The following is a 19,736-nucleotide window of genomic DNA, read 5'->3' on the forward strand; positions in this document are numbered from 1 at the left end:
GTTATCCCGTACGGTGGAGTCGGTTCGCGGACGCGGCATCGGACGGCGCTGCAGTCCAACTCTACGAGGGGGGAGCCAGCGTGGCGATGAGGAGGTTAGGGGTGTGGGACCCACAAGGTGCCAATGCCACAGCGTTCCTCAAAGGGGGTTTTGTAGGGTGCATCGGGGATGTAAAAAGCATCCCGTGCATACCTCTCGATCCACCGTCCGTTGAACAAACCTACGGCAACGGTTGCGGGTCTGCAGCGGGAGGGGAGACTGGCGGGAGGGGCCGACCGAGAGGTATGCAACCGGATGCACCCAATTTAATTCCCGATCGAAGTGACTGTAGTGCGGGTCCTTAAAAAAAGATTGTAGTGCCTAATTGAATATTGCAAATATAGGCAAAAACCTCTATTTTGAACTACAGGTGCCTACAACTAATGTTTAAATTTGCCAAATGTATTTTAAAGGAAAATTCTTTTTCTAGAAAAATACTAAGTTCCAAACCAAAATCAATCAAAACTTTGAAAAAACAATCAGTGCATTTAAAAAGTTCCAAAATTCTAACTTCCTCCTCAATATTTTTTTTTACTTTGGCATAACGACCACGGAATAAGGTGCCATGGTGATTCTGTATGAGGGTAATTCATGAAATAATTCGAGATAGAAGAGTAAGAAGTCACGTTTCACGTTACAATTTTCAACTTTCCATCTCATAAATTGAACTTTTCAAACCTTGAATTATTTCTTTTTCTACTGTTGCCTTGGCAACGAGGCAAGCAAGGTGCAATGGTGATATTATAGGGAGAAGCTATTGCAAGCAGAGATTCGGTATTGGAGGCACACATCAGGATGGAACAGTTCAAGCCGAACGAGAAGAGGGTAAGAATGTGGAAGAATGGCACGAAATTAATGCATTCTAGTGCGCGCTCTATCTATTAGTTTTTCCAATGAATACACATCTATCAGAAAACCCTCTCCTGGTCAATGATAATGGAAAATTTATTAGTATATTAAATTTCAGCGGAGATTTTGAACAACATTTTTTGTCGATTAGTGTTCCGTAGTTCAAATTTCGATTCGAAAAGATTTGACCAGTGATATCACAATAAGCTAATAATAATGATGATGAATACGCAATCGAAAGAAAGAGGGAGATGCAAATAAGATATGATATGCTCAATTGAAAGAAGTCATTCATGGCATATTTTTTGAGTGACATACATTAATAAGCCCTTTTCTCATGGCTAAAGCCTAAAGCTCTAATGGCTGCCCTGATCTTGGCACCTAGAGGCTAGAGCACGACGCGGCGGCGTGTCATGTCTTCAATTCAGTCCTGTCCGTCCGGCGTCGATCGCGCGGACATGCTGCATGTAGAACCGGCTGGGCATCCGCACGTTCTTGCGCCACCGGGCGTACATCGGGAACACCTCGGCGTCATCGCCGGCGCCCGCCATGGGCACCAGCACCTTGCCGTCGCCGCCGACGGGTGGAACGCCGCCCTTCTCCATCCATGACCACCCCGGCGTATCCTGGTGCAGCGCGCAGCGCGGTCCCCGCGGGAGCTCCAGGCACAGGCACCGAAGCGCCGCCCGGCCCTCCTGGCGCCAAGCGGTCGCGGCGCCGGTCCAGATCCGAGCCAAGAGGCAGCCGGCGACCTTCTTGTCCAGAGCCAGCCTCCTCTCGGTGGTCACCGCGGCCGCGGTCACCACCACGCTGCTGAACGAGGCCGGCGGGGTTTGCGCCTGTGCCGTCCTAGGCTTCTTTGTGGCGCCCTTCCCGGACGGCGGAAGCCGCGGCCCCCTCTTCTCCATTCGCTGGCCGGTGACGGCTGCGGCGGGCTCGTTGAGCCGGAGTGGCGGCGTCTCGGTCGCGGCCCTGGCGAGCAGCGCCGGAGGCAGCGTGGCTCCGGGCCATCGGGAAGGGGAAGGGCTGGGGAGAGCCGGGCCGGCCGGCTGCGGCTGATTTTGGACGGAGTCGGCCATGTTGGTCAGGGCAGACGAGGACATGAAAAGCGAGTACGCCATGAGGGTGATCGATCGATCTGGGGCGCGGGGGTGAGGAAGGAGGGATGGAGGCGGCGATCAGCGAGCGTCGCGAGTTGCGAATTGCGAATTGCGAGTTGCGAGTTGCGAGTCGCGGGCCATGAGCTGTCTATATAGGCTGCTATAGCTGGGTTTTTTTCATGGGCTGCTGTAGCTGCATTTCTCATGGGCCGAGCCATCGGACCGCCTGGCCAGTCGGTAGTCAGTCTTCGTGTTTACCTGTTGTTGGGTTTTAGATTTAGGCTATGCATGGGCTATGGCCCCGTTTTGTGATAAATTCAAGCAATTGTACAGTTCTATAAAATCACAGGATAATGCTTACTTCCTCGGTTCAGCAATATTTTTTTACGAAACAAAGCATTTCTAGAGTTTCTAGGGGAGGTTAAGAATTAAGGAAATAGACTTATATGCCCTTGTTAAAAGCTATGAAGTTATCTTTAATTAAGTATGTTGTTGGCTTACCATTACCTTACGCCAGTCTCAATGAGGTGTCATGAGAGTTTCATGGGCATTCAATTCTATACCACATCACCACTTTTGCTTACTTGACAGAAGAGAGGATATGAGAGTTTCATCCCCATAAAACTCAACTGACACAGTTACCAAGTTCCATGAAACCCAATGAAACTTGCACTGAGAATGTTATGGTTTCATTGCGTGACACATCTGATCAAAGCATCATACAAAAATTAAATGCTGAAAAACTGTCTATGAAACTGTTCAACCTACCTGGTGCGCCAGATGTCGGTGTTTTATACCTGGCAACCTACCAAGAGGTATCCCGAGGTAGTAGATTAGTTGGTGGGGGATCACCGGACCTGGAATTTGATGGTAAAAGCGAGGACACAAGACACATATTTATACAGGTTAGGGCCGCAAGAATAGTGTAATACCCTACGTCCTGTTTGGTGTGTTGTATATTACGCCCTGCGCTTGGGTGTTATTTGGTGTTGAGGATTTGATCCTCTGTTGGTTCTGTCGATCTAGGTACCCTTGCTCTCCCTTATATACTCCAGGAGGCGGGATTACTAGTTGATTATATGTAGAAGTCCCAGTAAAATTACAGAGTAAGAGCCAAACATTCCTAAAATAAGAAGGATCTATCCCTGACAACTAGTGCACTAAGAGTGATAGTTTCATTTCATTAAAAAGCTGACAAGCATGCACTGACAATGGCCTTACTTAAACCTGGCTGTTTGGTTTGTAGCTCGGTTGTTTGTGCATAATTGTTGTCATTAAGTTTCGTGGGTCCAGAGACTATTTTTCCGACAAATCAAAACCTCCCAAAACACTTTTTTGGGCGGAGGGGTAATCCTTAGACCATTCCTAGTAAGGATTGGCGTGCTACCTAACAAATATAATGATATGGAAAAAAAATATGAGGAGAGAAAAGAGATGAGTTTCATCTAGATGAAATTAGGTGTAACTTCCAAAACTATGAAACATAGTGAAAGTTGAAACTTGCATCAGGATCGGCTAGAGAGCTCTTTTTCCCGTTGGTATGCATCCAATCCGATGTATCGTAATTAAATTGACTAGTATATGAAACAACAAAACGAATCATTGTATTGTAGGTCTTGTTTCATTCTTCAATTCAAAATCTCACAACAACTTTAGATAACGTGGCACCAGACACATGGTCGCAAGACGAAATGGTGGCTGACTGGTGGACGTTTTTGGGAGAGGCACCTGGTGTTCCAAAGAAGGGGCAACGCACGCTTGTCATCCTCGTCACTTGGGAACTGTGGAATGGGCGAAATGCCCGTGTCTTCAATCGCAAGGAGCAGGCTGTGAGGTCCCTGCTTGCAAAAATCAGGGAGGAAATTAGAACGTGGAGCTTTGAGAGATTTTTGTCCAACTTTGTAATGTTTGTTGTATAACTTCGCTACCCATCTGAACTCTTCTTCTGAGTCAATATAATAGACAGATCTCATACCTGTTCGTTTAAAAAAAAGATAACGTGGCACCGTGGAAACATAACTCTCCACCGGAATGGGCTTACGAACTCGTCGAAAATTCAAAACAAGATCAACAGTGTGGCGCACTATTTCATTTGGTTCACTGCGCAAAACGTGGCGCACGCTGTCACGTTTACGGCTGCGGCCACCAGTCCTGCAGACCAGGCGAGGCGACCACGCTCGCTCTAGCGAAAAGGTATCCCAAATTCCCGATCCCTCATGTCCCCTGCTTCGATGTCTGTTGTACACATCCGTTTGCGGGTTTGCGCATCATGACGCTTGACGCGACGGCCCGTGGTGTCCAGTGCAGCAAGCACCGCATCCCGCTCGTCGCCGGCTCTGATAATCCCCACCGGTGTCCGGTGGCCCGGAGTGAGGACAGATATCACTGATGTGTACGGCTGTGCGGCGCGCTGCCTTCCTTCAAATGTCAGCGCGTGTTCGCGGCAGTCGCCGTACTTACAGCCTTGCTTTTACCCGGCACCACCCCACACTACGGATCGAGAGCCTGCTCATCTGAATCTATCTCCTTCCGGGCCAATTCGACATTCTTGTGCTTGCACTTGCTTCTCCCAGCGGCAGCCGTGAGCGGAGTGGAACGGAACCAGCTCCTTGCCGTCAAGGCCGAGCTCCTCTCTTGCACGAGGTTCAAATCGTTGGGCGGCGAGCTCGTCGGGTCGGGCATCCAGGCCATTCTGTGCTCGCTGGGTCGCAGAGTAGGCGCACGGAGGCGTACAGGGAGGACGCACTCGCCGGGTCACCTGACGCAGCAGGGGAGCTGAACCTCCACCGAGCACAAGGGACCGAACGCCCCTGATCTCCCCCAAAGCTTGATTCAGACCTTGTTTCATTGCTTGATTGACGTGTTGTTTTTCGGAGGCAGAGCAGCTTCTTTGTTGTTCTAGCATATGGTGTGATCTAATTTGATGAAACTCATGTTTGCCGTGGTGTTCTTCTCTTCTTGCTTGCAGACAATAATGCTTCTAGTGTATTTGCCGTGGAAGGAATGGAATAAAGGATGGAGCTGGTATGTTGTGGACGTGGTTGCTCGCTGAAATGAGAAGGATGAATAAGCTGCTGCATCAGCTGAGATTAGGAAAGAGGAGTAGTGATTAGGAGGAGCTGCAGCTGGGTGCATGTTGGAGGGACGAGGTATGGGCTGTATCTGGCTCTCACATGGATTGTGGCCCAGAATGCTAGCCCATACATCATTAATGTATTGGAGATGAGATATTAGTAATATGCTACCTATACCCCAAAATGATATTGGTGGTGCTCCGCCATCCCGACCCCCACGATGGCGGAGCACCACGCGCAACGGTCCACGGAGGGCTGCTCATCTCCGAGGCCACCGTCGTCTCGCCCGCTGCCCTGGGGTAATTAACCTCCTCACGCCACTCGTCCACTCCTGCTCTCGTCCCCCTGGGATCTATCTTCCATGACGAACGGTGGCGGGGTCAGTCGTGGATCCGAACACAGGAGAGAAGTGCATCGAATCAGAATACTCCATTCTTTTCAATTAAAGCGCGAATTTTACACATTTGAGATCCCATGAACGCCAACCTAGCCAACTTCACCGAATCACTGCTATTCTCATGCTCTGTAACAGATATACCATATCGCAAATTCCCTATGCTTTATTTCATAGACTGTTTCCACGAACCTCATCAATATTGGCAGTGCAACGTACTCCATCGCACTTGCACGGTTATGTACTTACTCCCTCCGTCCTAAATTGTCGCGTGTTTTAGCTTTTGTAGGTGCATAGTTTTTGTTATTCATCTAAATATAGTGGATATCTAGATGCATAATACATGTATGAATCTAGAAAAAGCTAAAACAACCTACAATTTAAAACGGAGGGAATATATGGATGTAAACATGATATATCGAGTCTATTCTAATATTATGTTTTAACGAGTGAGAAGATATCATATATAATATAGAGGGAGTGGTTAGGCTCTTTCTCACGTGTAATAATTTATGAATCATGATGTTCAGCAATATAAAATAACATATGTTAATATTTTTTTCCCGAAACACATGTTAATACTTAATAGTCATGTGCCATCCTACCAAAGCCATCAGATACTTTCAACTTTCTTTTCTTTTTTCTAAAAAAAAAATCTCAAATAGCTTTTTTCTTGAAAAAAACCCAAATAAGGTTTGGACAGGGAAACCTCAAATAGGGAGCTCAGCAGTCAGCAGTCAGCAGTCGCATTCCCATCTCCGTCCACTGCTCTTTGAGTCTTTGCCCACGCGACGCACATGCTCAAAATCGTCCCTACTAAAAGGCGACACGGCGACGCGGCTGCCCAACCAACTACTCCAGACCTCCGCTCCTCCGGACTCGTTCTCCCTCCGTCGCCCCCTGCGTCTAGGCTGCTCTGCTCCCAGTCATCGTCGATTCGTCGTTAGAGATGCGGCCACTTGCGTGATTCGCTTTCGAACCGCACTCACTTCCTCCCTCCCCCTGTTTCCCTCCCTCCTATACTCGGGCTTCTCGCCACCCTCCCCTTTCCCCTCCCCCCCCCCCTCCCCTTCCCCCCCACGATGGCTTCCGCGGATCGCTCGCCGGCGGCGGAGGACCCGCGGCCGCGGCCGACCCTCTTCTCGCCGTACCAGACGCCCCGCTTCCGCCTCGCCCACCGGTGAGCCTCTTCACTCCCCGCCCGCCTCCTGAAATTTCTTCCCCTCCTGGGGCTGGGGACTCGGTCGTCGTCTGATGTGCGCGCGCGCGCTCCACAGGGTCGTGCTGGCGCCGATGACGCGGTGCAGGGCGCCCCGCGCTGTCCCGGGGCCCGCGCTCGAGGAGTACTACGCGCAGCGGTCCACGGAGGGCGGCCTGCTTATCTCCGAGGGCACCATCATCTCGCCGGCCGGACCGGGGTAACCTCCTCTCCCCTCCTCTGCTCGCCTCATCTCCGCCATGTTCTTTTTTAGCTAGCAGTTCCCGTGATCGATTTGTTTGCCGTCCCCGGTGACGGGTCTTCCTCGGTCTACTCGGTCTGGCGCCTTCGTGTGAGCCATGTGCGCTAGTGTGGGATGGGGAAGATGCGCGCTAGATCTGGCGGAGATGTGGTCCTCCTGCTGCGACGGGTGGTTGGTGACTCGGGGCCAATTATTAAGGGCATCCCAATTATCAATGCGTATTTGGTTGGAATACCGAGCATTTCTCTATTAGCACGCCACTCATCATGTGGGTTTGCTATACTTCTGTTAGTATTCTAGTGGGAGTGTGCCTGATCAGATCTCTACTTCGAACCGTGACAACATTCCTAGCAGAACCTGTAGGGCGGTAGGACCCAATTGGCTAAAGTGTGCTTTACTTGTTTACTGGCCTACACAATTGGGGTTTGGTATTCGGAACATCAGTTTACTACAGGGGTTGATATATACAGGTCCAATATGATGTAAGACTCTATGGTGGTGCTAAGATTTCAGTTCTCTCTATATCTGGGAATTCAAAAGTGCTTTACTACAACTATATATATTCAGATATGTATACTGTATGATCACTTTTAGGTTTGCTTTTTTAACTGAAACAGTATTGCAATTTAAGAGCTATGCTAAGTATGCAGTGTCACTCTAAAACATAAACCTAAAAGGAATTTATGTTTCGCTTTTTGTTTCAAATGAACACAAAATTTGCTCTAATTCATTCTCATGCTATTATTATGAAAGCATTCCATGTCACGAATGAGCCAACACATTCCGTAACAATTTTTTTCTGATAAAGGGATGATCTATTTCATTAAGGATATGAAAGATCATGTTATTATTGTTCCCTACAGATTCTTCTCATGTTCATTTTGGATGAGCTTGTAGCATGCTGTTTTACTTCTGAATCTTCAGATCAGAACATTAAGTGACAGAACATTGTTGTGTCAGGTTTCCTCGTGTCCCTGGGATATACAATCAAGAGCAGATTGATGCGTGGAAAAAAGTGGTTGATGCTGTTCATGCCAAGGGAGCCATATTTTTCTGCCAACTGTGGCATGTAGGCCGAGCTTCTCATCAAGGTATGGTTAGTATATGTACAAATTTCCACAGAAAAAATATTTGGAAATGATTCAGTAATTTCTCAGAAATTACACTGAATTGCCAAACATTTGTTGCATTTGGGTTAATATGGCATTAATGATTTTCAGTCCAAACATCGTGACATCATATTGCAGTTGGAAAAGTTTGTGTTCTGATGTAGTTGTTGTTTGTTGGAAATTAAGGATGATGTAATCTGGGTTGATGGGAAGTAGGGAGGAAGTTTTCCTTAGTCTTCATTTGAGTTAGAGTAAATACACTAACAGTTCTTAAACTTGTCATGTTGTGTCACTTAGATCCACGAACTCTCAAAATGCATTTTTGGCACCCTAAATTTGTTAAGTTGTTCACCGCAGATCCATACCTTGTTTTTTTAATCCAATGTGGCATGCCAACAAAGCACCATGTGGGTGATTATATGCAAGAAAGTCCCTGGTTTTTGTCATCCTCTCTCTCTCCACGCCCTTCTCTCGTCTCTCCTATCCACGGTTGACCTCGATGACATCTCCGTGTTCCTCCTGCACCTCTCTCCTGGGCCACGTACCTGCCATAGGGTTGCTCCTCTCCGCCGTGCTCCTCTTCCCGGGCTTCCTGTACAATCTCCATGTCCCCTCCCTCGCAGCCCTTGATGTGAGCTGCGTGCATGAAGCATATATACGCGTGGGTGGGCGGGCAGCGCCGGCGATAGCGCAGCAGCGTGCAGGAGGGGCAAAGCTGCGACTTCAAGCCTCTGACGCTTGGGCATACAGGCACGGCCGCACGGGATGGCTGAGCGAGTGAGCGGTGCTGCGGACCAGCGCATCAAGCGCGGCTCTGCAGGAAGGGCCACGACCTGCCGACCTGGACATGTCTCGGCGTTACCGAGAAAAGAGAAAGCAAAGCAGCTCACAGATGTCAAGAGAAAAAAACATAAGAGGGATCTTACGCAAGTTCTTACCATTGGTATATTTCATCAAACAAGTAGAGGGCATGCAACTCTGCATTGTTGTCTCGAGCTCCCGTTCGTCATCTTGTTGTGCAGCGTCGCTGTAGGCGTTATTCACATGTTTCTGGCTGCTTAATACAGACAACACACTTGCCGTCGTGAACCCTATCCCCGATAGATCGTTGGCAATCAACGTCAAGATTGAACTCAGCGTTCCCTATACGTCGAGCTGACGGAATACTGTGCTCCCATGTGAAGAAACGCTAGGACGAAGATTATGAACTTGCCGGCCAACGAGATTGAAACCGCGGGTGGTCGGGAGGGAGCGTGGTGCAGAGGAGGCGCCCTGCAGGGGGGACGTTGTCCGCGGAGATGGCGTCCAGGTCAAATGGGGAGAACCAGAGAGGAGACGGAGGGCGCAGAGGGAGAAGACAACAAAAACTAGGGGCTGTCTTGCATATAGTCATCTCTGATGGTGTATTTAACTCTTTTGAGTTATATTGCTTCTCTGAGTGAGTCAAGGAACGAAGGTTGCCTTTCATTGATTGTTCAGTACTGAACTTTAGCACCTGTCATATTGAAGGTTTGGATACTAATTAGGAGTATAAACATAGTCTAATTATAAAACCAATTGCACAAATGGAGTCTAATTTGCGAGATGAATCTATTAAGCCTAATTAGTCCATGATTTGACAATATGGTGCTACAGTAACCGTTTGCTAATGATGACTTAATTAGCCTTAATAGATTCGTCTCGTGAATTAGACTCCATCTGTGCAATTAGTTTTGTAATTAGCTCATATTTAGTCCTTCTAATTAGCATCCGAACATCCGATGTGACCCTGCTAAATTTTAGCACCTCGAACATCCGATGTGACCCTGCTAAAGTTTAGCACCTCGTATCCAAATACCCCCTTAGTCAATGCACTACAGTCTGCACCTCTGTAGAGTCGGATTGCAGTGTTTAATGTAATATACACGTTACTTCAGTAATTCACACCTTGTTGATCATATTGCTCCTTGCTCAACAGCGAACAGATACAGTGCATGTCCTTGATTCACTTAGCCAGTTCAATAACAATCATTAATTTTCTTTATGTTATTTGACCATGAATAATATTTGTACTTTGGTCTCTCAACGTAGGCGTAGGGTGTCACAGCATCAGATGTTGACTAATGCCTTTTTTTCATCATTCAGTTTACCAGCCAGGTGGTGCTGCTCCAATATCCTCAACTGATAAGCCAATCTCGTCAAGATGGAGGATACTGATGCCTGATGGTTCCTACGGCAAGTATCCAACGCCGAGGCGCCTTGCCACGTCGGAGATACCTGAAATAGTTGAACAATACCGCCAATCTGCTATAAACGCTATCAAAGCAGGTATAAAGTAAACACGCACAAATCCTCAAGCTATAAACATGGGACTCGCTCCAATCCTGACTCCATCAGAAAATCCCTCTATTTGCTAATAGAAACGAAATGCCTTTGCAGGTTTCGATGGCATTGAAATCCACGGCGCCCATGGCTACCTAATCGATCAGTTCCTCAAGGACGGCATCAACGACCGGACCGACGAGTATGGTGGCTCACTCTCCAACCGCTGCCGGTTCCTGCTGGAGGTGACCCGTGCCGTGGTCTCCGCCATCGGGGCAGACCGCGTCGCTGTCCGGGTGTCCCCAGCCATCGACCACCTCGACGCCTCCGACTCTAACCCCCTGCAGCTCGGCCTGGCCGTGGTGGACCGTCTCAACGCCCTGCAGCAGGAGGCCGGGCGTCTGGCGTACCTCCACGTGACGCAGCCGCGGTACACGGCGTACGGGCAGACGGAGTCGGGGCAGCACGGGAGCGCCGAGGAGGAGAGCCGGATGATGCGCTCCCTCCGCGGCGCGTACCGGGGCACCTTCATGTGCAGCGGCGGGTACACGCGGGAGCTCGGGGTGGAGGCCGTGGAGTCCGGGGACGCCGACCTCGTGTCGTTCGGGCGGCTGTTCATCGCCAACCCGGACCTGGTGGAGCGGTTCCGGCGCGACGCGCCGCTCAACAGGTACGTGAGGAAGACGTTCTACACGCCGGACCCCGTGGTCGGGTACACGGACTACCCGTTCCTCGGCCAGCCTAAGGCGCGGATGTGATTAGTAGGTTGGTAAGTTGATTGAGTGATATGGCTTGAGAAAATAAGTAAACATTCCGTCATAGCCGTGATTGTTACATGCTGCTGATATCCGGTGCAACAGACTGTATCTTGATTGATATCTTAAGGAGAAAAGGAGAAAATGGTGTACTTAATGGGGAAAATGGCAGTGTTCTTATTCATGCTTTGTCCTCATCCGTGTCCCTTATTAGAACCCAGTGCTGAGCCTAATATTATTAGCTTGGCCTGTTCACCGATCTCATGTCACGATGGGTTGTATGTTTATAATAACCTTTTTTCAAACAGTTTTTTTTTTACAATGTAATGAAAACCAGTCCTGTTTGCTTGTCTAACCAAAGGTTCAGGTTGCATGCCGCATAATCCCTCAAATCCAGACAAACCTACCAGTTCAAATTATGAACACTAGTCCATCAACCCGTGCTCCTGCACGGGCTAATGTTTTTAGAAGCTATTGTATTTAAAAATTATTTAGAAATTAAAATCCTAGCTAATAATCAAAATTGTTTACCTACTACTCTCTTATTTTTTAATACTTCAACATAATACTTACCTATCTTTGCCCAGTTGTGATTGATTTTTAATTAATAATTACTCAATGCACTTTTTCATCCATATTCATATTTTTTCCATTTTGTATCACACCTCCAATCCTCCATACATTATGTTTAGCATACAAATCAATACTTTTCATAATTCCTCACATACATATATAAATGATCTAAATGGTGGCACTCATCATGTGTATATACTTTAACTTAGTATTTTTATATTAACAATGACATAAATAGATAATTTAAAATCATATATTAGTTTATTTTTTGACATTTCTGTATGATGCACATGAAGATAATTATATTAAGGTTTATGTGTTTACTTTAGGTTATTTTTAATAACGACATACGTGGATAACATAGATAAAATTTTAGAATGACATTTTAAGTTATGCTTTATAATGATGTGTATTAGTAAATTGGATGAACGTTATGGGGTTACTTTAGATTATTTTTTATAATAGCTGAGCTCGGTAATTGAAATATAGGTTTAGAGCTCATTTTTGAATATTTTCACAATGATAGTGGTGGGTAACTTTTTAGAAACTATAATAGATCAATGGTTATGATTATTATAGTTTACAGGATTGGTGTTTGATGTTTTTAATTTTTATGAGATTTTTTTTCTGACTTGTCTCGTGGGAAGTAATGTGGAGCCTCCAATGGAAAAAAAGAGACTACATTGCTAAAAAACTATTACCATAAGCTAGCTCTCGTTTGTTAAATATTCGAACACACAATGCTTATGTAGGTATATACTTAATATCTTCATCCAATTATGATAGATTTTGAGTTAGTAATTACTCTATAATATTTTCATCCACATTTATAATCTTTAACTTTTCATTTTGCATCGCAGGTATGTGCTTGAATTTGTTTAATGAACCTTATGTTTGAGATACAATTTTAGCATAGAAATCTATATTCTCATCATTTTATATCCTTATAAATGGTGATACATATCATGCACATAGACCTTAATTATTATATCGTATACCAATAGTGAAAGATATAGATGATTTAGAATCATATATTGCTGTATATTTTTAATTAAGGTTATTTGATTCAAACGTAGAGTTACCTCATGTTATTTTTAATAATGACAAGTGTGGTTAATATAGATGCAAATTTAAGGGGTTACTTTAAGTTTTTTAAGTAATAGTGGTAGGCAATTAAATTGCAAATTATGGGGTTATTTTAAATATTGTTAATAATGGCATAAGTGTGTAATTTTGATAAAGATTATGGGGTTACTTTAGTTTATTTTATATAATGGCAGAGGTGGGTAATTTATATATAGATTTAGGGGGTTATTTTAGGCTATTTTCATAATGGCATAGGTGGGTAATTTTTTAGAAAATATAATAGATCCAATGGCCACGATGATTTAAATCTATCGATTGATGGTCGGATGTTTTGCTTTTTTATGAGAATTTCTAGGATTTCTCTCTTTTTCTAGAGTGTCCACCTAGGAATCCTAGGTGGCTTCACCTGGAGGCTTCAAAAGGAGTCTCCAATTAGTAATAGTAAGATCGCTATTGAAAGCAGACTACTATAACAGCCCTTCTGGCCTTCTCACAGCACCAATGGTTTCTTGAGCTCATAGCTACACAACGAAACTGCATTCATGTTGTCATATCTCCAAGACAAGCAGAACTGTGGATTCTATCCTTTGCCTTCACAGCCTGAAGATCAAGATATAAACTCTGAGGCCAAGATGAAAACAACCAAATCAAATGTATTGACAGATGTAACATGTTCTTCTTTGTTCCAGTTGGTGCATAAGGTAATGCAGATTAGCAAGATCGTCTGCACCACCAGTCCACTCAAGAGTCCAAACCAGAGCCCCTGTTAAAAGTCCAAACCAATATTTTTCTTAATACCATTAAACTTTGAAAAAAAGGGAAACAGTTTATTCTCTTAAGACATTAATGAAAGGGATCAATACCATTCCTCCGACATGGCAGACAAAGGCGAAGAAGTATCCCAAAGGGATCGCAACAAGGTAGTAGGAAGCAAGGTTGACGGAGGCACCGATCTTTTGCCAACCACAGCCCCTAATAAAACCTGCAATCAGAAAAGGCAATCTTTGACAAATTTTCTGAATTCAGTTTCAGGATTCATGTCATCACGTGAGTGACAAATTCACATGTTTGGTGGTGCATTGTCACTTGTCAGTGGGATTCTCATATTGTTTACCTGAAAGCACACCCTGTACGCAGTCGAACAAGAAAGAGATTGCGAGGAGCGGCAGCATTCTGGCAATGTACTTGATCACCCTCTCATCTTTGCTGTACGCGTACCCCCATAGATTGCGGATGAGCACCATCACCAGACCTATAAAGGCGGCGACCAACAGAGACAAGAGCACGACCACCCAGGCCGCCAGACGGGCCGCCTGCGGCCGCCCTGCGCCAAGCTCGTTTGAAACATGCGTGCTGTATGACATCACGAATCACGATGGGGAAAATTATTGCAAACATGAGTTTATCGTCAGCAACTATTTGTATTTTCCAGAAAAAATGGTTGTATGGTTATGTTGTTGGAGCTGACCTTGTGGCACCACCAAGTCCAAACGGGACCATGAATGCCAAGCTGATGGTGTTGATGCTACAAGAATCGCAGCAGTAAGTGACCAAGTGTTGAATGGCGGAGTAAACGGCATGACAAATTTCATCCCCAAACTGAAGGAAGAACTCTCACCAGATGGACAGGACGGCCGTCTCAAGCTTGGGATTAGGGAGAAGACCAGAGAGCAGCACCAGGAGCTCGAAGGACCACTACTCTATGCTGCAGAGAGATACGGCTTCAGTTGCCTGAGGTAGCGTAATCCATCGCTAAATCGATCACACGGTGACCAAGAAGACAACAACTGCAGTGGACTCACCAGACCATCATGGCCGACGGCACGGCGAGCCTGAAGAAGGCGGGGATGCCGCGGAACGCCTCGCGGGAGAACCCCGTCCTGGTGCTCCGGCAGCACGGCGAGAGCCTGACGTAGAGCGCCAGGAAGCAGAGGTTGGCCGCGTACGAGACGGCGATGGCCAGCGCGGCGCCGGCGCTGCCCAGGCCCAGCGCGCGCACCAGCAGCCAGCAGACGGGCAGGTGGGTGGCGGCCGTGATTCCGGAGCCCATGAAGCACCCAAGCGTCATCTAAACCCTTTCGCACCTTTAGAAGGGTATGTTTCGATGATAAATGACAACCATTTACTTATGACTAGCTTGTGTATTTTGAAATGTGGCCCCTCAATTTGAATTGAAAAGCGGACATGGAACTAATGCGAAAAGGCTAAGGACCTTTCTAGTATTAAGTGTCGTAAGGAGACGAAGAACACTTTAGTGTAGTATATGTTTTTGTAGTTTGTATCTCATGGACCGTACAATTAAGAGGGGTTTCACTGATAGTATCTTGATCTCGCAAGGCTAGACATAAAAATGATGCACACTCAGTACTCTCTGACACTTGGTAGCTCAAATAGCTCATGGAAGAACTAAAGAAGCGAAGAAATCGATGAAAAACTCAAAAGGGTTTGCATTGGATGAGTTGGAAACAAAAGGGGACCATCGGATGTTCCGACGCCCTAATGATGCGTCGGATCAATTTTCTAGGGCTGAAAACTCAAGTCAGACATTAGTTGTTCCGATGGTCAGGCATCGGACGAATTAGTCTCGGGCACCGGATGATCCGATGTCCTGCATGAAGATCCATCGGAGCAAGTATATTTTCTTTGCAAACTTATAGAGAGGTTTTGGCCAAAATGTCTTCAGCACCGGATGTTCCGACGGCCATCGGATGAATGCGTTGGAGCAAGTATATTTTCTTTGAAAACTTCCAGAGAGGTTTTGGCCAGGATCCTTCAGCACTGGATGATCCGACGCCTACAAAATGACCATCGGAGCAAGCATCGGATGAACTTTTCACTGTTACTTTTCCAATGATCAGATTTTGGATCTATCAGTGACCGGATGTTCCGACACCATGGGGATGTAGACCATCGGAACATCCGACGGTGTGCTTTTCTGCAAGCACTTTTCTAACAGGCTAGCTCTTGGTTCCTAGCCTATATATACCTCTCCACCGGGTCATTTGAGCTGCTCTTGACACCTTGAAGACTTCAAGCGTCCTATGAGCAGTTGAGAGTGTGCTAGAGCCAGAGTGATTTATGATTTGCTAAATCTCAAGATTAAGGACTTCTTTTAGTGTTGAAGAGTAACAAGTGTGCATCTAGTTCATAGCTTAGCTGAGTGCTGGTCAGTGAAGCAATGAAGCTTGTTACTCTTGGTGGTTGACGTCACCTAGACGGTCTTGGTAACCCAGAGGTTCTTGGTGAGCTCTTGGAGATTATGGGAGCCTCAAGAAGATCTTGTACACGGTTTGAAGCTCGCTACTCCGGAAATGGAGAATGAGCATTTTAGTGAAGCACTCAAGGCTTAGTGGCTTGAGGGAGCTAAACCCTTAGTGGGGGCTCCAATGTGGATTAGGCGGAAGCGTCAACTCCTTAATACCACGGGAAAAAATCCGGTTGCCGCGTGTCCTCACTCTTTACATTTCAGCACTTTTTTTTAAGCATTTACTCTGCAATTTACTTTTCTTTTTGCACTTTGTTCAAGTTGTGCTTGATTTGCTATCTTACCTTAGGAAATGATGATCATACTAGTGTGCTCTTCTTGCTAGGCTCTTTGATTGCTAGTGTGCTTAGTTTCTAGGTATCATCCTTATAGATTGGACAATCTTATTGTAATTTGAAAAAAGTCCCGATCCAACCTCTTCTTGCACCACCGATCCTTACAGCCCAGCATAACCGGCACCACGGCGTTCTGCGCCTGCAGGAAACGCATGTGGCAGTTGAGCGGCCCGTTGACGAACAGCGCCGGGATCAGGCCCCGGATGTAGCCCGCCGCCGCCGCCGCGATCTCCAGGTCCTGACCGAACCGCGCGAGGATCTCGCCCGTGTAGGCCCACAGGACGAGCACCAGCATGGCGCGCTGCTTGTAGACGCCCAGCAGGTGGTGCTGCTTCGCGCCGAAGGCCTGCCCGCACAGCGTCTCCAGGCTCGTCGCCATGCCTCCCTGGCAAAGGAAGACTCGCGCAGATTGCAAGGTTGCAGACGTGCTCTGTCTCTGGCATGGTGTGGTGCAGGGCGTGTTTACGTACGTACCAGCAAGCTGAAGCCGGTGCGGTGGCGAAGGAGGTGGCCACGAGAGGCGCCGGCGAGCTCGAGCTCGCCGAGGTGGCCGACGAACATGAGCGACAGCAACTGGACGACGTACTGCAGGAGGTAGCCGGGAACGAGCGGCCCGGCGAGGTACAGCTGCCTCTTGACCTCAGCCCACACCAAGCTTTCCTCCTCGCATCCTCCTCCGTGCTTGCTCCCGGCGCCCGTGCCATTCAGGAGCGTGCTGTCTCAGAAGCAGGGGAAGGTAGCAATGGTGGTCGACCCCGACCTCCCCGTTTGATTCATCTGCTTCTGATCGAGCTCGCTATTTTTTAGTGCATCTGACATCTGTACCTGTTATTTTCTTTAGAAAAAATGCGACAGTCAACGGGGTATATACAAGCATAGTGCGATGCAGAGATTGAGATAAATTTATTCCATACTGAGGGGGTGTTTGGGAGGAGGGGGCTAAATTTTAGCTCCCGTCACATCGAACGTTTGGACACTAATTAGGAGTATTAAACCTAGACTAATTACAAAACTAATTACACAACCCCTAGGCTAAATCGCGAGACGAATCTATTAAGCCTAATTAGTCCATAATTTGACAATGTGGTGCTACAGTAACCATTCACTAATGATGGATTAATTAGGCTTAATAGATTCGTCTCACGATTTAGCCTAAGGGTTCTGCAATTAGTTTTGTAATTAGCTTATGTTTAGTCCTTCTAATTAGTATCCGAACATCAGATGTGACAGGGCTAAAGTTTAGCCCCCTCCTTCCAAACACCCCCTGAGATGACTATTCAGTGTGCAGAGACGACAAAACCTGTTGTTAGCAAGGCTCAACTGTTTTATGTGAAGTCCTAAATTATTTCAGACTACACCGTCAACGGTTTGGTCCAAAAAAGATTTTGGAGCATTCGGAATTTGAATTTTGTGAAACTAAATGGATGTCATGAAAGTTGACGCCTTTTCCTATAAATCTAGTCAAATTTAGAGAAATTTGACCAGTGATGAAGCTAAAGTGAACTATAATTTAGAACAGAGAAAGTAGTTACTAAATTAGTAACAGTTTTGTTTCTGCAAAGATACACAAGGCAAAATTTTCTTGGAAAAGTTATGTAAATTCATGCTAAGAAATATATTCATCTGAGAGAGAGAGAGAGCGGATGGGCGCTCGGGGGTCTCCCGCGCTAGGAGGCGCTCCTCCTCGCCGGTGACCACCCTGGTCCCGGTGAACATCTCATCCGGCAAGGTCCGTTTCGGCCTTGTCGGGCTATCCTCCTACCTCACCTCTTCCTCCTCCCCTGTTTCTCGAAGTGGTCTAATCTCAGGTAAGACTCGATGGCATCTCTCTACCTTGTCCAGAGTCATGGGCTAGCTTTCGCAGCCAAAGTCCGGGATCTTCTCAACTCTTCCGTCTCTCCCTCGTCGGAGCATTCTCCTGGTTTCGCTATGCTGGCTGCTTTTAGCAGGAATTCATTCAGACTGGACTCGTCTTCAGTTGCTTCTAGTCTACAAAATGTCTTGGGAGGCACTGCTTCTTGTTTTCGGGTCTCTCAAATTTCTCAGCAAGTCTTCAAGTTCTTTGTGGCATCGAAACATGTGGGTTTCTTGTGCGAAGACCTCAAGGATTTCTCTTGTGATGCGTTCAATATGGGTTTCTTTTTCTCTAATGCTTCGGGACTATCTAAGGCGTCTATTTTTGCTCGAAAACTATCTGGACCTGCTTATCACTGGGAGCTTCCTCGCCCCAGATTTGGAAAAGCAGCATCTCACGCTAAAAGTCACTTTTCGGGGCATCATCGGTTTTATCAGAAGCCTTATGGTTCTTCATCTGTTCGATCTGGGTATCCTTCTTTCAAGCCTCGCTCGTTCGTTGATGTTGTTAGAGCTTCTTTTGGTTCTGCACAAAAGCTGACAGGGGCCAACGCCACCCCTTTAGGGGAAAATCGGGCACACATCAAGAATCATCTGAATGTTGGTCTGTTGGGTTCTTCTTCTTTCCATCCACAGATGAAGAGATCGGTGTTCGATAGGCTTTCCCTCAGAACTGAGTCAGGAAGGAAGGAACTCTTGGTCAACAGGTTTTTGAATTCTAGTGGACCCCCTTTCAAGAAGGTTAATGAACAGAATGCGACCAGGGGCAGAAGCTTCTTATGTTCCCGATGCCTGTCTCCTGGACACAGGAGATCTGTCTGCAGAAGCAAGATTTCCTGCTGGCACTGTAGAAGGGCGGGACACACGCTTAATGACTGCAAACCTTTTCACAGTCTCCAAGCGTTCATCATGCGCTGCGGCTCTACTTTCGGCTGTGGGTTTTCCCCAGGCATCAAAGCCTCGGACTGGCCTCTGGATTGCTCCTCTTCTTGGTTCAAGGCCGGCCCACCTGATGAGAGGAATACAGGCACAAGCGGCCCAAGGATCTTTGCTAATCTCGAGGATCTAGCGTCCTTCCTTCATGGCAGTGTAACTGGAAGAGCATCCAGTAACCCAACCGCCGGTCTGCCTGCCGCTTCGTCTCCGCCCATCTTCCCCCTTTTGCAACAGTACATCCCACCGGACTCGAGCGCCGATCTCCATCAACCCCCCGAAAACAACCAAGCTCAAACAATGGCCTTCCTCAACATTGATCCCCAGCCCCTCATGCTTGCCGGCTTTCACCGGGTGATGGTTCAAGGGCGGCAGCAGTACACTAGGGTGGTGGTTCCAAGGGCGCTACCAAGAAACAAAGACCTGGCAATCGTCACTATCGGGAATCTTCCCCCCGGTGAGATTCCTTTCGGTCCCTTGAGAAATGTAATCTTCAACTACCTGGTTCATGAGTTGGGTCTTGAAGTTCGAGAGGTTCAAAGAAGTCCTTTTGGTAGGGGAGAAGCTTTTGTCAGAATGGGGAGACCCTCAGATAGAGATGCTCTCATC

The 19,736-nt window shown here is 46.9% G+C and overlaps 1 protein-coding gene and 1 pseudogene across 1 annotated transcript; one reads left to right on the top strand and one right to left on the bottom strand.

Moving 5' to 3' along the window:
- Positions 1-6,302: 6,302 nt before the first annotated feature.
- On the top strand, positions 6,303-11,265 carry LOC117861398 (12-oxophytodienoate reductase 7). Its single transcript, XM_034744948.2, has 5 exons — positions 6,303-6,636; positions 6,734-6,874; positions 7,877-8,007; positions 10,150-10,332; positions 10,444-11,265. The coding sequence occupies exons 1-5, from the start codon at positions 6,539-6,541 to the stop codon at positions 11,082-11,084; spliced, it is 1,194 nt and encodes a 397-aa protein (XP_034600839.1). The 5' UTR covers positions 6,303-6,538; the 3' UTR covers positions 11,085-11,265.
- A 1,997-nt stretch (positions 11,266-13,262) lies between these two features.
- LOC117860372 (protein DETOXIFICATION 16-like) lies at positions 13,263-17,057 on the bottom strand (annotated as a pseudogene).
- Positions 17,058-19,736: the final 2,679 nt, after the last annotated feature.

This window comes from Setaria viridis, chromosome 6, assembly GCF_005286985.2.
Source record: "Setaria viridis chromosome 6, Setaria_viridis_v4.0, whole genome shotgun sequence".
NCBI classification, from domain to species: Eukaryota; Viridiplantae; Streptophyta; class Magnoliopsida; order Poales; family Poaceae; genus Setaria; species Setaria viridis.